This window comes from Euprymna scolopes, chromosome 5 (assembly GCF_053919585.1).
Source record: "Euprymna scolopes isolate OS-2025 chromosome 5, ASM5391958v1, whole genome shotgun sequence".
In the NCBI taxonomy this organism is placed as follows: Eukaryota; Metazoa; Mollusca; class Cephalopoda; order Sepiida; family Sepiolidae; genus Euprymna; species Euprymna scolopes.
The window spans coordinates 84,167,822-84,183,711 of record NC_136486.1 but is presented as its reverse complement, the minus strand read 5'-3'; the positions used below and the strand labels follow the sequence as shown (position 1 = coordinate 84,183,711).

The 15,890-nt window shown below is 33.1% G+C and overlaps 2 protein-coding genes across 2 annotated transcripts in view; one reads left to right on the top strand and one right to left on the bottom strand.

Moving 5' to 3' along the window:
• Window positions 1-15,890, top strand: part of LOC145276905 (uncharacterized) — a 148,098-nt gene that overhangs the window by 56,137 nt on the left and 76,071 nt on the right. The window contains exon 2 of the mRNA XM_080128365.1: window positions 14,952-15,084. Within this exon, the coding sequence (XP_079984491.1) occupies window positions 14,999-15,084 (86 nt within the window). The 5' untranslated portion in view covers window positions 14,952-14,998. The remainder of the gene's footprint in view (window positions 1-14,951; window positions 15,085-15,890) is intronic.
• Window positions 1-15,890, bottom strand: part of LOC145276904 (uncharacterized) — a 167,838-nt gene that overhangs the window by 95,780 nt on the left and 56,168 nt on the right. The gene's annotated exons all lie outside the window — the stretch shown is intronic.

Genomic DNA, 15,890 nt, shown 5'->3' with positions numbered 1-15,890 from the left:
CAGTGCGAGAAAACACTGGTTTGGAATTGTACAAGGTTATTTATGCCGTTTTTTTTTTTATCTTCTTTCCCTGATTTATGCTTTCTGTTTTTACCCTAAATTAAATAAAAATAAAAAAAATATAAAACAGAAAACGCGATTATTCTTTACTGTTTATTATTACAACGCAACGATATCGTGAATTCACTTGCATTACACTTTAATTAAAATTAAAACAAATAAATTCATTTAGAATTCGAGAAAACAAAAATTAATTTAGAATTCATTTACTGCGGAATTGATATTTGACCTAATTCACTTTTTAGTTAATTCATCACATTTTTTTTTCTTTTTTTTTGTCGCTTTCGCCTCAATGATTCGAGTTCGAGCCCCCCCCCCCCTCCAAGGTTTTTTTGGGGGATTTTTCAAACACCCAGGCACCGCCTGACCATTTGTATTGCATCACGTTCATTTTTTTAATTGTTTTTTTTTTTCAGGATTTCTTCTTAATAGTTTTAACATTGTTTGTTTTTATAATATCTAAACAGAGTTATTACTTTGCTTTGTTTTCATTTTAACCCCCCCCCAACCACACACACAGTGCCGGGTATCCACCACTAGTCCTCCATATTTTCTTGGAGGTTGGTCACTATGAACACTCATCATCTTGGACACTCAAATACTAAAAATACAGCATAAATTTCATATTTATTTATTAAAAACCTGTCTAGCTGAATCAACTGTCAAAAGTTTCCCCCACTCTTTATCTGTGCCTAAATCAAAACGCGGATTCCATGAACAAAGCTTCTTTCTTAGAACTGCACGCCTGTGGAACTCTGTTCCGTCTGCCTGCTTCCCACTGGGCTACAACTTGGATGTCTTCAAGTCCAACGTTAACAAATTCCTAATGAACCGCCCCTTAAGTAAACACTTCATCAAATCTCCACACTAACGTAATGTACTTGCAATAACCCTTATCCCTGAGTGGCTTCCGGGCCTTGATAAGTGGTGATCACTCTGTAAAAAAAAAAAAAAGAAAAAAAAAATGTACATCTTTTGATATATTCTTTTAGCATTTAGTGAATTTATTGGATAGATTTCTCATTATCTATAAAAGTGAAACTGTGTGTGTGTGTGTGTGCATTTCCCTACCGAATAACTTTCAATTTTCGGTCTAGAGTCTAGAGATTTGACATACGGGGTATTGAGATCTAGGAAAATCTTTATAATCGGTTTTTGGCAAGAAATTTGACTGTCAAAGGGTCAAAGTTCAACAATTTGACGTTTGAAAACTCTACCAAACTCCCCCGCCAATTTTTGGTCTAAACACTTGAAATTTGAAATGTAGGTTACTTGGGCATGGATCAAACTTTTAATTTGATTTGAGCCCCAAAAAATAAATGTTAAGGGATCAAAATTGGGGTCAAAGTTAAAAATTTTTTTACCTCTGTGGTCTCTACCAAATTACTAAGCCAATTTCTGGTTAAAACATTTGAAATTTTACATAAAGGATATTCAGAGAAAGGGCAAGCTTTTTAATCGGTTTGGATCGAAAATTTGACCTTTGTGGTGTCTAGCAAACTACTCAACCAATTTTGGGTTTAAACATTTGTAATTTATACATAACGGGTATTCAGACATTTTTATTAGTTTCAGGGCGAAAATTTGGTTGCCAAAAGGTCAAAGTTGAAAGAGTTAACCTTTGCAGACTCTACTAAAGTCCTCCGCCAACACTTGAAATTTTACATGTAGGTAACTTGGACATGGGTAAAACTTTGTATTTTGATTTAAGAACAAAATAATAAATGTTAAAGGGTCAAAATTGGGGTCCAAGTTAAAAAAAATTGGCCTCTGTGGTCTATACAAAATTATTCAGACAAATTTTGGTCTATAAATTTGAAATCTTACATGAAGTGTATTCACACGTAGGGCAAGTTATGAACAGTATATAGGGCCCGAGCAAAGCTGGGCTGAACTGCTAGTACCAAACAAAATTAAAACTATAAAAATAGTGGGGGAGAGAGAAACAGTGAGATTGTAAGAAAAATGGTGAGAAATGGAAGAGAGATATTTCTTCTTTTAAATTGGAAGCTAGATAATCATTTGTGACAAGAAAAAGTCTGAAAGTATTTTAAATCTCAAACCTAAGAAAAAACAGTATTTCTTGAAGCAGCTACTGTTTTATAAAAGGACTACCAACAATTTTGATAGTCAATTTATTTACTCAAAAAGGCTAGTCAAATGCTGTGAAAAAATAAGCCTTGTTTTTGTTTTTTTTTAAATAAAATAGCATGTAAACATAGATATTTCAATTTAATCATATCATCTTCTATTATATACTCTATTTCCCCCTGAAATTCAATCATTATAGGAGAATAACTAAACACTTTCTATGCATATCTTTTCCACTCAATACAAACATGCCTTACAAAAATATTCTTGCTTTAATTATAACAAAAATTATTACATGTATTAAGAGATTTCTGCTTCTCTCAAAAATGTCTTCAAAATAGTGGGTAGCAACCATATTCCTTCCCTATAAACTTATTACTCACATGTCACCTTTCTAAACCAAGTCATTTATTTATAAAGGTGACTGTTACTGCACTAGTACATTCTATGATTCTGGGAATTCTATTCTGTAATTCCAGTTGCTTGAAATTTACATGTTTTGAGCAACCAGATTATTTTTTAATGAACACGTCTATGATTCCGATCACAGGCAAGTACATTCTTAACATTGCTGATTTCTATTTAAAATTTTTAGAATTATTTCTAAATTATTTCTAGAATTTGGCACTTTCTTATATAATTTATTTTAGAATTATTTCTAAATTATTTTTAGAATTTGGCACTTTCTTATATAATTAAAAAAAATTCATTGCTTTTGAAAAACCCCAGGATAAACAACTCAAAATTGTTATGCTCTCACAATAAAATAAACAGTAGAATTTCTTTATTAATAGAATAAAAATAATTTCTTCTTAAATATTCTGTAATGAATCCAACATCATTAAAAAACAATAAAATAAGCATTCTAAAAATACAATATATCAATTATTATGACTAAACATAAATGGTAGTTTGCATTATTTGTCAAGAGAATAAAATACAATGATTAAGAAGACCTCTTATAAAAACTTTTAGTACATATTAATTCATAAAAAATCTTATAAAAGTTACGGTAATTTATTATTCGTTTGCATCTATTCAAGTCTCACCGTGTAAAATTAAAGTGGTTTATTATAATCCTTTTAATACTGTTGCTTTAAATAACAATCAATGACTAATGACACTAAGCAAAAGGGATATGAAAGGTTCAACTTTTTAATAAAGAAAATGCCATTTTTATTCAATCATTCATTTAATGATTTTGACATTTATTTGCAAATGGTGACAATTCTTAAAAATTGCTCATAATGAGTTTTAATAAACAAATTATTTAATTATGTTTTAAGAGAATGTTTGAGAACTGGCTGATTTTGATAAAAAATACCTAATTGAAAGCATTAACTGCAATTATAATAAGCAAATAAAATTATATATATATATATATATATATATATTAGCATGAGTGCCCTGCGTTGCCCGGGTGTTTGAAGATATGTGTTGAGCAAAAAAAAAAAAAAAAGTGTTAGTAGGAAAGCAGGCTCAAACCCGTACCGTGAAGGAGGAAAAGAACAGAAAAAAAACGTGACGTCTTTGCTGTTAGCACCGTTAAACCGGAAGTGACGTAGCTTTAAATTAAGGCTAAACAATCGAAAAGAGAGGATGACTTTCGAAAATATCGATGAAAAAAGCAACTCCTCCCTGTAGAAAAGTGCCCAGTTGAGTGTGAAGAAATTAATGTTTTTAGCCAATTTTTCAGTATTTGTACTCTGAAGGGTCAAGCTTCAAAACGACACTGATCTTGTGAAAATCCGTTGTCTCTGTCGAAAGTTTTAGGTAGACATGCAAACATACATACATTTATATATTGGTAACTCAAATTTTCAACCCAAACTGATTAAAAAGCTTGCTCTATCTCTGAATACTCTTTATGTAAAATTTCAAATGTTTAGAGCAGAAATTGTCTGAGTAATTTGGTAGAGACCGCAGAGGTCAAATTTTTTAAACTTTGACCCCTATTATGACCCCTTAACATTTATTGTTTTGGACTCAAATTGAGTTATTAAGTTAGATCCATGTCCAAGGAACCTATATCTAAAATTTCAATTGTTTATAACCAAAATTGTCGGAGGAGTTTGGTAGAGTTCTCAAAGGTCAAATCGTTGAACTTTGACCCCTTAACAGCTCAATTTCTGTCCAAAAACCGATTACAAAGATTTTCCCAAATCTCAGTATCCTGTATATCAAATTTCGAGTCTGTAGACTTAAAATTGACAGAGTTATTGTGTCCGGAAATGTACACAGACAGACAGAGACTTTCATTTTTATAGATATACTAGCATTTCAGCCCGGCGTTGCCCGGGTGTTTGGAGGTGTATGTTGAGCAAAAAAAAAAAAAAAAAAGTGGTAGTAGGAAGGCAGGCTCAAACCTGTACCGCAAAGGAGGAAAAGAACGGGGGAAAAAAAACGTGACGTCTTTGCTGTTACAACCACCGCCAAACCGAAAGTGATGTAGGTTTAAATTAAGGCTAGACAATCGAAAGGAAAGGATGACTTTTGAAAATATTGGCGTAAAAAGCGACCCACCCCCTGTAGAAAAATGCCCAGTTGAAGGTGAAGTTATTAATGATTTTAGCCAATTTTCTGATATTTGTCGTCTGAAAGGTCGAACTTCAAGATGATACTGATCGTGTAAAAATCCGTCGCCTCTGTCGAAAGTTTTAGGCAGAAAAGCAAACATACATACATACATACATTTATATATTGGTAACTAAAAATTTTCAACACAAACCGATTAAATAGCTTGCCCTATCTCTGAATTTCAAATGTTTACACCAGAAATTGTCTGAGTAATTTGGTAGAGACCGCAGAGGCCAAATTTTTTTAAACTTTGACCTATTATGACCTCTTTACATTTATTGTTTTGGGCTCAAATCAAGTTATTAAGTTAGATCCAAGTCCAAGGAACCTGCATCTAAAATTTCAATTGTTTAGACCCAAAATTGTTGGAGGAGTTTGGTAGAGTTCTCAAAGGTCAAATCGTTGAACTTTGACCCCTTAATAGCCAAATTTCTGCCCGAAAATGGATTACAAAGAGACAGAGTTATTGCGTAGGGAAATGTACACAGACACACACAGACACGTTCACTTTTATAGATATAATAGATAGAGCATACATAAATATATATGGAAATAATTTTGTGTTTACTATAAACTTTTTACACAAATATTATGCAAGTATAAATCATGTAGAATATCTGCATGAATATAATTACACGTAATAGTTAACTAAAAATGATTATCCCATAAGAAAACCGAAAAAACTAATGAATGTTTAAAAGAATATGCAAATTAGCTGGATCTTTTGCTAGTGAACCCATATATAAGAAAATTGTATTTTCTTTTTAAATAAATAGAAAAGAGGGTTTTTAATATGAATATCAATACACACGAAAGAAAAACGAATTTATAGGAGTATAGAAGATATATGAAATGGGTTTAAAGAATATAGGTAGATTCTTTATATAGTGGTATATCATGATATATCAAACTCAACATTTAAGGGTGGAGCATAACATAAAAAGAAATTTAAGACACCATAAATATAGGTATATATGAATTAATTAATCCAATGACTAAGTTGGATTTGGAACTTAGAATTCACCCTCGTCCGTTCATTCCCAAAATTCTCAATAACTGCTCGTTACATTTTTCTGAAATTTGGCATGAAGTTACAACTACCCAAGGGAGGAAATGTAACGTTCTTGGAGTTTTTATATAAATTCTGGTTGCCTCCCTAGGAGGTCAAAAGGAGTCAAAATGGCCGAAAATAGCACTTTGCGGGACATAGAATTTTTTCCGACCATTAGATTTTGCTGAAAATTACCCAAAAGTAAGATCACATGGATATACATTTGGAAACATAATATTTCACTCTGGGAAAATTCTGGGGCTTGAGCCGCAGGGTGTTTTAGGAGTTAATTTTTATTTTTCTCCTAAAATTCAAGGCATCAGTCGAGGAGCCATATACGTTTTGGCTTGTTTATCGGTTCAATAAGGAAAAACATTATATAGAAAAAGGGGTTATAAACGCTCTTTATACTTGGTCATTTCAAAGCTTAATACTTGTCAGAAGAGAAGAGAGCTAGCTTGCAGATATAGGGAAATACTTTCCTCATCAATATCTACATCCTTTCCCTTCCATCATCTATTTTAGCTTTTTTCTTTCTTCCTCTTCTAAAAATTTTCTATTTTTTATTTTTTCCTATCTATCCTTTTTTTTCCTGTTACAAACTAAGCATTAAGTTGAATTTTTTTTGTTTGTCTTCTATATATATATTTTTGCTTTCTGAACTCTGTTTTTTTAAATATATTTGACTTTCACAGTATATATTTTCACTTATTTCATCTAAATCTATATAGCACTGAAGTTCCTAATTAGTGCTCGTCTGAACTCCAATCTCTGGTCTCCCCTTGCCAATCTTTCACGAAAAACACCCGTCTAGCTGAATCCACTGTGAAAAATTTCCCCCACGCTATATCTGTGCCTAAATCAAAACGCGGATTCCATGAACAAAGCTTCTTTCTTAGAACTGCATGCCTGTGAAACTCTGTTCCGTCTGCCTGCTTCCCTCCGGACTACAACTTGGATGTCTTCAAGTCCAATGTTAACAAATTCCTAATGAACCGCCCCCTTAATTAAACACTAAATCAAATCTCCACACTAACGTAATGTACTTGCAATAACCCTTATCCCTGAGTGGCTTCCGGGTCTTGATAAGTGGTGAAAAAAAAAAAAAAAAATTTACTGGTGATATTCCAATTCTATTGGAATTTAAATCCTACTAAACACATAAATATTTGGGCATTTTTACCCATACTCAGTTAACCAAACTTTTCAGGGATCTAATTAATGGATAATATTCCCATTGCATCTTGAACTACTGCCTGAAGAATATGACTTCCTTCACTATTGGCCAGACATGCATATACTAAATGATAACACCCAAGTCATTTTTATTTAACTTTTGAAATCACTACTATATATTAAATACAATATAATATCCAATAGAAAATTGGCTCTGTAATAAATAAAAAATATATTTAAGTGTATTTTATGACCCGGCAAGGCTGAACACCTCACCCCCACCTCATCCATATATATAAAACATAGGAACAGTTTGCAACATTATAGTGGATGTAGTAGTATTATTATTACTTTATTTTGGCTGTATTGTTGCTACAAACTAAACAATGATTTTAACTCAACATATATTTTTAATGATATAGACAAATTTATATGGTCGCGATACTAAACATGCTATTGTTTCGGACAGGTGGTCCTCATCAGGTGACTTAATAAGTTTGTCTTCTACTTAAATGCATTTAAGAACTGGACTTCTTCAGTGGAAGAAAAACTGTAAATTTGTCTATATCAATAAAAATATGTCTTACTCTTTTTTATTGAGCACTCTTAATAACCTTGTTAAATTCACAAGTTTTCTCTCTTGAATACCTTTTAAGTTGGTGTATATAGATTATTAAGTGATTGTGTATGCAGTGATTGTATACAGAAGGATAACATTGCATAAACAACAGCTACCATTTTGAACTATGACTGGACATAAAGTTATATTTTACAGGCTGAAATAGTCATAAGCAATTATTACTGCAATTTTGAATGAAAAAAAAACTAGTATCTTCCTTTTTGCTTTTTTTTTTTTGGTAAGAATGGTGACTATTCAACAAGAGAGGATAATTGATCCTTCGATAATTTATGAATAAAGTATTAATAGTGTAGAACCTAGGAATTATTTCAAGAGTTTTGGAAAATGACAATGACAGTATATGGAATATTGGCATTTTTATAATGTTTATTTTTCTTCTTTTTTATACCTTTTATAAATAACATTTTTGCACTTGAAATTATTTGCCTATGTTTGTAATTTTATTCCACGTTATTCAAAGATAATCCCTAAATAAACTGAACCTTTAAACTGGTGATCTCTCTTTTGTCCAACAACATATGTTCAGCAGAATCAGTCATCAACCGACTCATCCATCAGTAACTTTACTCTGACTAGTGACATACATCTCTTCTTCTTGTAAACACACACACATACACACACACACACACACGCACATACACACAGAGAGAGCGTAAAGCAGGATCTGAGGCAGAAGTAATCACTCTTAAAAACAAATGCCAAATCATACAAACAAACTGAACACTCTTGACCTTTACTCTCATAAATAAGAAAACCAATATCTTAATCAAAGTTTGAGTTAAAACCAGAAAAATATTGTCCCAGGATGGGTAAAATTACACCCCTCCCCCACACAGAAAAGTTTTGTCCCTATATGAACATTAAGAGGTTAAAAGCGTGTGTAACATCTTTATATTAAATTTTTTTTTCTCTCTATCTATCTCAATCTGTCTCTATATCTTTTTTTCTCTCTTTCCTTATTTTTCTACATCCTCTCTCCCATCCATCTTTCACATCTGCTCAGCCTATTCCCCCTTGTTTTAATGTATTAATAATAATAATAATAACAACAACATCTGTGAAAGTTACTGCTCCCAAGCCACACCAAGTTTCTTCCCCACCCACTTTGTCAAAAATATAATGAAATCTATATTTGTTTTAATTTATTCCTGGGCAATGCAGAGTTTCTTGTCTTCTCCCTCTCCATCAAGCAAATAACACATTAAAAATTCACTACAGCATTACTGCACACTATCAAGCAATGTAGAGTATCTTTTCTGGTATAACAAAATAAAGTGAAAATCTTTTTCCTGATCAACGGGACATTTAAAAACATCTGCTCTTTGTAAGATTGGTCTAGGATATTGATGACTCCTAAAAAACGCTGCACCAGTAAATAAAGGTATATCACATGAAACCATTTGGAGGGACAAAGAAACTTTATTCTCGAGTGAACAGAACGAAACTCAAAACAAAACTGAAAACATAAACACAAAATGGAAGAGGCAGACGAAAACTGTAAATAACGCTGTCATGCTGAGTTATCTTCCTTGACTGATATGTAGCTATAATTCAATATTTTTTTTTTGTTTTTCTCTTTTCTCAAGATAAGGGCTCAGAGCCAGTCACGAAAGGTTAGTAACATAACCTTTCAGGTAGGATGGTTTTGCCTTACATCTGGAGGGACTAGTATGTCTTTATCTATTAACTGTCAATAAGACGAGGTGTGTTGTGTTTGTTCCATGGGAGGAGTTAACTGGAATCTTCTTGTCAGTCAAAATAGGAGGTTGGCTGGTTGGTTGACTGCATAGTAGTAACCTCTTTTTGCTGGTTACGCTGCTAATTGTTTCAAGAATGGAGGGCTTGGTATGCAAGGCCAGATCGCTATCTTCCTAGTCATGGTCATCTGGATGTTCAAGAGTAATCCTTAGGCTGTTACCTGGATGAGAAGGGACACTGAAGCAATCATCTCTGTGGACCTTGTATGTACTGGCCCTTAATGGGAGCCAGCAAACTTTCAAATGTACATCCACTCATTTGCTTGGATGAAATTAAGTATCGCTCACGTCCTTCATTTTTTGATAGACCACTGTGACAGTACACAATGTCTCCGACATTCACCTTTATACAAGGCCTACGCGAGTGGTTGGGAGTGTTAGATCACTCACTGTAAACATGGTTCGCCCTGCACCTACAATGCTGCTCTTCTATAAGATCTATATCATTGAAGTGAAAGCGTTCATTGGTAAATTGGTCCTGGTGATACAAGATCTCTCTGGGGGACAATCCAAGTGATCTAAACTAAAAGTTTCTGGACATCCCTGGCACAAGTTCCAGGTAAACAGATTTGCTCCAGATTAAGTTTTGCTTTTTTTATACGGAAAAGCCAAACAAACACTTGAGATTAAGAAATAGTGTGAAAATAGTGTGTAAAAGTCGCTCAAATAAAAGATAGAGATGACCTCCTTTTGTAAATCATAGATATTATAATCTAGGAAGTATATAAAATGTTGTAAGACGTGTTAACCCTTCCGAGCACCCCCCCCCCCGAAACCTTTGCCGGACATACAAAATAAGTACACAAACACACACATTTTTGCTTTTATATAATATACTAGCGGGGGTACCCGGCGTTGCCCCGGTGTTTGAAGGTGTGTATGTAGGAGAGGGTGACCCTGTTTTAATATTATAAAAAAACACGATGTTAAAAAAAATTGGGAAAACCAAAACAAAGCAAAAAGGAAAAAAAAAAAGTGTGAAAGAGGAAAAAAAGTTTAGGTAGGAAGCTAGGCTCGAACCCGAAGCATCGAGGCTAAGGCGGAAAAAAAAAGCCTGACATGTTACCCCTATGTCAAAGAGACATACAATTGAGAACGGATAAAATTAAACCTTTAAAAACACTTGCAGATGGTTTAAACTAACATCAATGTTTTCTAGGTCAAACATGACGTCATTGTCATAGTAGCAGGAGGAGAGAAAATGAAGGAACGATTTTTTCGGTACCCCTCCTTGTAGAAAAGGGTCCAGTTTAGAGTGAAGGAATTAATGTTTTTGGCCAATTTTTCGATATTTGTCGTCCAAGATGTTGGGCTTCAAAATGATACCAATCTCGTGAAAATCCATCACCTCTGTCAAAAGTTTTTGCGAGACATACAAACACACATACATAATACATACATTCATACACACATTTTCGCTTTTATATATATAGATTACAAATGAAAAAGCAAAATGATCTTTTTTTAAAAGTCACATTTAAAAGATAAATAAAGTTTAATGGCATTACCAAAATATAAATGTTTATTTATCTATATGAATAAATGGAAAAAAGATTTTGTTTCGTGTTTACAATGAAGTTACGAATGAAAAGTTTATTATTTTAAACTAGCTGACCCATTGCCCGGAAAAGCAGGTTAGTTTAAAAAATTCCATGTCCCAGCCTTGAACTATTGAATTATTTGCTGCATATGGTTGTCCAGATCAAACACAGACTTCACAATGTTTATGTAAAACAGAAACCAGAAAAGTAAAAGACAAACTTTTCGGCATTGCGTATATCAGATGGAGCTTTTGTGTATAATGTACAGTATAAATATGTATTTCCTTAATGGAAACTGCAATTTAGGATGTCAAAAACTTGAATGTAATTCTCAGGAAATAATTTAATCACTAGCGACCATGTCGAAAGAGAGAGAGAAAGAGAGAGATTAGTTTATAGATAATCATATGAAGCATCTCTACCAGAAATGCAGTTTTACCTTGTGTCTAACCTATTGCAGAGAATGTAAATAAAGATACTAAAAAGTAAACATCGTAATAAATGTAACATTACCCAACATGTAGTTGCCTCAGTTGCAAAAGAGACAAAAAATAGGAAAGAGAAAAGAACTTCAACTCCTGTTTTTTGTAACAATGACATTTATTTCCTCATATTTCCACCACATGTGACTTCTCAAACATACTCTTGAACATCATACATGTCTCTAACGTGCTCTTGAACATTATCCACATCGCTAATGTGATTGTCTTCTCCAACGTGCTCTCCCCTTTTAATAATCTTTTTCTTACTATAACGTCATTTCACTTATATCTTGGTATTTGCATATAGCCGTCCATGCTGTATTAGTGTGCTATTGAATATTGAAAATTGATAAAAAAATTGCATTTTATACAACAGGGAATCTGGACATGGGTTAAAATTCAAACAATAACTCAGGTGGATATATTTTAACAATAATAATGCTTTTTAATAGGTGTGAATATGGCCTCACTCCTAAGACAAGAAAGAAAAAGTTCTTGTTATCATATGCAAATGATAATGTTTTGTTTTGTTTAGATTATGATTCTGGAATAACCGATTCAAGAAAAGTATAGCGTAACTTGTTTTTAATTCTCACCTCTCACCGCTTCCCAATAAAAAGAAAGGAAGAAAATGAGACTGAAAGAAAACGACACAAGTAAAAGAAAGAAAGCAAAAGAGAAATAAAGAAAACATAGTTTGTTACAATAATTGCTATTAATGAGACACCATATTTTAATTTCAATGATTGTTTTTTATTGTTCAGCAATCCTATTCAGTTATTCTAGAATAAGATTATAGCCAATGAAAACGCCCTAAAAGCATAAAAAATAAGTTGTAGGACATGACTTGTATTTATTTAGTAAGAGTATAAGTAAACAATTAAAAAAATTTTTTTAATGAAATAATGACGGTGAATGTATATGAAGAACATTTCTCAGCATAAGCTAACAGCAATGGAAGTAGATTTCTGCATGTGAATGAAAATTACTGACGCTCTGTATAAATGACTATTTTAGGAGCAACAGGCAAGCCAGAAAAAAATGTAGAAATTACTGAGAACGAACAAATGATTATTTTCTGAAAACATGCATCAATTCTTGGCATAGAGCATGACCACAGTAGTATTCTATATATTGCTTGCGTTTACACTCCCACATCTATAAAGTCTGAATGTAAACAAGAAAAATGGAGCTTATTATATAGATTAACTAACCTGGGTGCCCGGGTGTTTGGAGGTGTGTGTTGATAAAAAAAAAAAAAAAGTAGTAGTAGGCAGACAGGCTCAAACCCATGATGCAAAGGCGGAAAAGAAAGTGAAAGAAAACCTGACGTCTTACCCCTACTCCATGATGTGACCGGAATTCGGAACGTTGAAATTAGTAAAGTTATTCCAACTGATACAATGACGTGAAAAAATGGCAACACAAAAAAACCCAAAAAAAAAACCGACCCTCCTTGTAGGAAACTGTCCAGTTATGTGTGAAGGAATTAATGTTTTTGACCAATTTTTCGATATTTGTCGTCCAAAGGGCTGAGCTTCAAAACAATAATGATTTTGTGAAAATCTGTCGCCCCTGTCGAAAGTTTTAGGCAGACACACAAACATACATACAGACAGGTGAGATTTATATAATAGATTAGTTGGGGTACCCGGCGTTGCCCGGGTGTTTGAAAAAAAAAAAAAAAAAATGTTAGTAGGCAGGCAAACTCAAACCCGTGACGCAAAGTTGGAAAAGAAAGTGAAAGAAAACATGACATCTTACCGCTACGCTATGAAGCCATAGGAAGTGAAAAGTATTCAAATTTAGTGATGTTAATCTAAAAGTTTACTTGCTAAGTAAATAAGTTCACGCAGGTGCAGAAATGAATGTTGACTGAAGGCCAGTTCAGCTTTGCGCTGTTTCATTTATTTGTTTCCCCACAATGTTGGGGAAACCAAGCTCCCCAGAAAAAGGGAGAACTCTCAAATGAATAGCAACTGTTTGATGTTTACTCAAGATTAATCAAAGCTAATTGCTTTCAAGACGTTCCGGCACAAAAGGCCAGGCGCTGTACCTTTGCTCCAATTAGGTTCACTTTATTTATATGAAAAAGACGAACAAACACACGAAAGGACGGAATAGAAGGAATTTTTAAAAGTTGATGTAAAAAAATCTAGATACAGAGTCCGTTCGCAAATCGCAGATACTATAATCTAGGAGGTATATAAAAAGTTCTAAAAAATAGTAACGTGGTTGAGAGTCCCCCCCCCAAAAAAAAGTCTTTCTTGGACACAAAAAAATGCGCGGGACTTTTGCTTTTTATATATATATCTATAATATAAAGCTGAATGTCCGTGGGTGTGTCTGGTCACAAATAGGCCACCTTCGTGGCCTTCGGACCAAGATCAAAGTGTAGTATCTGTTCTGGCAGATACTGCAAGCAAAGACCATATGTGGGGGAAACCCCACATATAAGACCTTGGTCAATGTAGGGGCATCCCTTCATACCAATTGTCACTATCCAGCTCCACTACTCACCGGGGAGTTGGTCCCCATTTCCCCTTCACTCCTCACATTAAAAATCGGCCTTCTGCCTAATTTGCTAGGTGGGGGAGCAAATAAATACCTGGTCATGAATAGGCTCCTATATGGTTGACTATTATAGAAAACTGATCACATATAATGATAGAAGATGTATCGAGACACAGGAATGGGTATGTTTGATCTGGCATAATGATGATTCATTAAAATTGTGGGGTCTGCGTACGCGTCTGGTCCACAACGTACGGAAATAAAAAATTTAAAAATTAAAAAAAAACGTTTACAAGTGCTTTTGATATAGATGTACATAATAATACTTTGATAAGTATGTTTTAACTTAAATAGGGATGGTATAATAAAATTGTGGGGTCTGCATTCACGCCTGGCCTCCATAGAATGGAAATAGGCACAAACTTTAATAAAGACTTTTCATATCTATCTGCGTAAGTATACTTTGATAATTATGTTTCAGTTTGAAGAAATATGGTATAATAAAATTATTGGCTGTTCATTCATGCCTGACCTCCATAGAATGGAAATATGTCACAAAGTTTAACAAGGTTTTTTAATATAAATCCACAGAATATTGTGATAAGTGTTTCAGTGTGAACAGGTATGGTACAATAAATTATGGGGTTTATCTATTTTATTTTTACTTTCATCATATTTTGCTTTGGTTTTGATACCCCCAAATTCGAAGCTATCTCTTTACAACCCTTCCTTTTCATAACCTATCATACTTTCATAAATCAGAGTCCATTTTCTGTAGGCTGTTTTTGAACCAATCAATGACGCATACTTTTGCTAGTATATATATATATATATATATATATATATATATATATATATATATATATAATGCATTTCAAGTAGAAAACTTTGCAAAGCTGGTAAAGCCAGTTAATATTCTGCATATTACCTAAATTGATTATTTGTGTACATTGATGTTTTTATGGACTTAACTCAAGATGTTCATCATCTCTCAACATTTAGGTAATAGTTTTGATGTGACTATGGAGTTATTCACTTATCTGTTTTTGTTTCCCTTTTCAGATGTTGACTGGCTTTGACTTGCATTCTCCTTGATTTTCTTCTCAAACATGGCGTTACAAACACTAAAGCAAGAAGGAGACCTCAACGGACGAAGATGTGAACTAATTCTACAAAACTGTATGTTTTTGAACTCGTATGTACTTTACTTTCTTGAGCTTATGTGGAAACACGAACTGAGTGGATGATGGAGATGTGGAGTTATTCACTTATTTGTATTTGTTTCCTTTTCCAGATATTGACTGGATTTGACAATACATCTTAGGACTCACATTCTCCTTGATTTTCTTGTCACAAGTGACAAGAAAAATGCAATTTTGATACTTTGAAATTCATGTCAGGTTCCATTGCATTTAAAGTAAAAAGAAACTTCATCAGAATAGAAATTCATTTGTAGAGATGTTTTATTTATTTTTTAAATAAAATTGTACGTCAATAACTTCCAATTTACTTGCCTTCATACGAGAGCAAAATGTATTGTTTTCTTCATCAAGACAGACATTGTGAAATGATATTATAGACACAGTGTTGCATTGGATGATAAGTTAGAGAGATGCGTTGGAACATCCAAGCAGTCTCCTAGGGCTCATTCTTACAAATGGTTGTCATTTTTTCAATGTCCTTGTATGAAATGTGAAGTATCGGGATCAAGAACCCTAATTCATTTGTTGTAAATGTTTTAAGCTTGATAAGACATGTGAAATCTTGTATTTTTGTTCTTTTAAATAATTTAGGGTGTTTCATATATGAACTTCATATCTATAAAAGGTTATGTTGCATAAGGGAAAAGAAACTTTAATTAAAATTTAATAAAACAATTCTAGAATTAGTCTGATGATCGTTTCTAATTTTACTAAGTAGTTCAAAAGAACAAATGCAAACTAATTGAAAACCACCACAGGATATATCTTTGCTGACCCCATATTTAAAATGAATCATTTT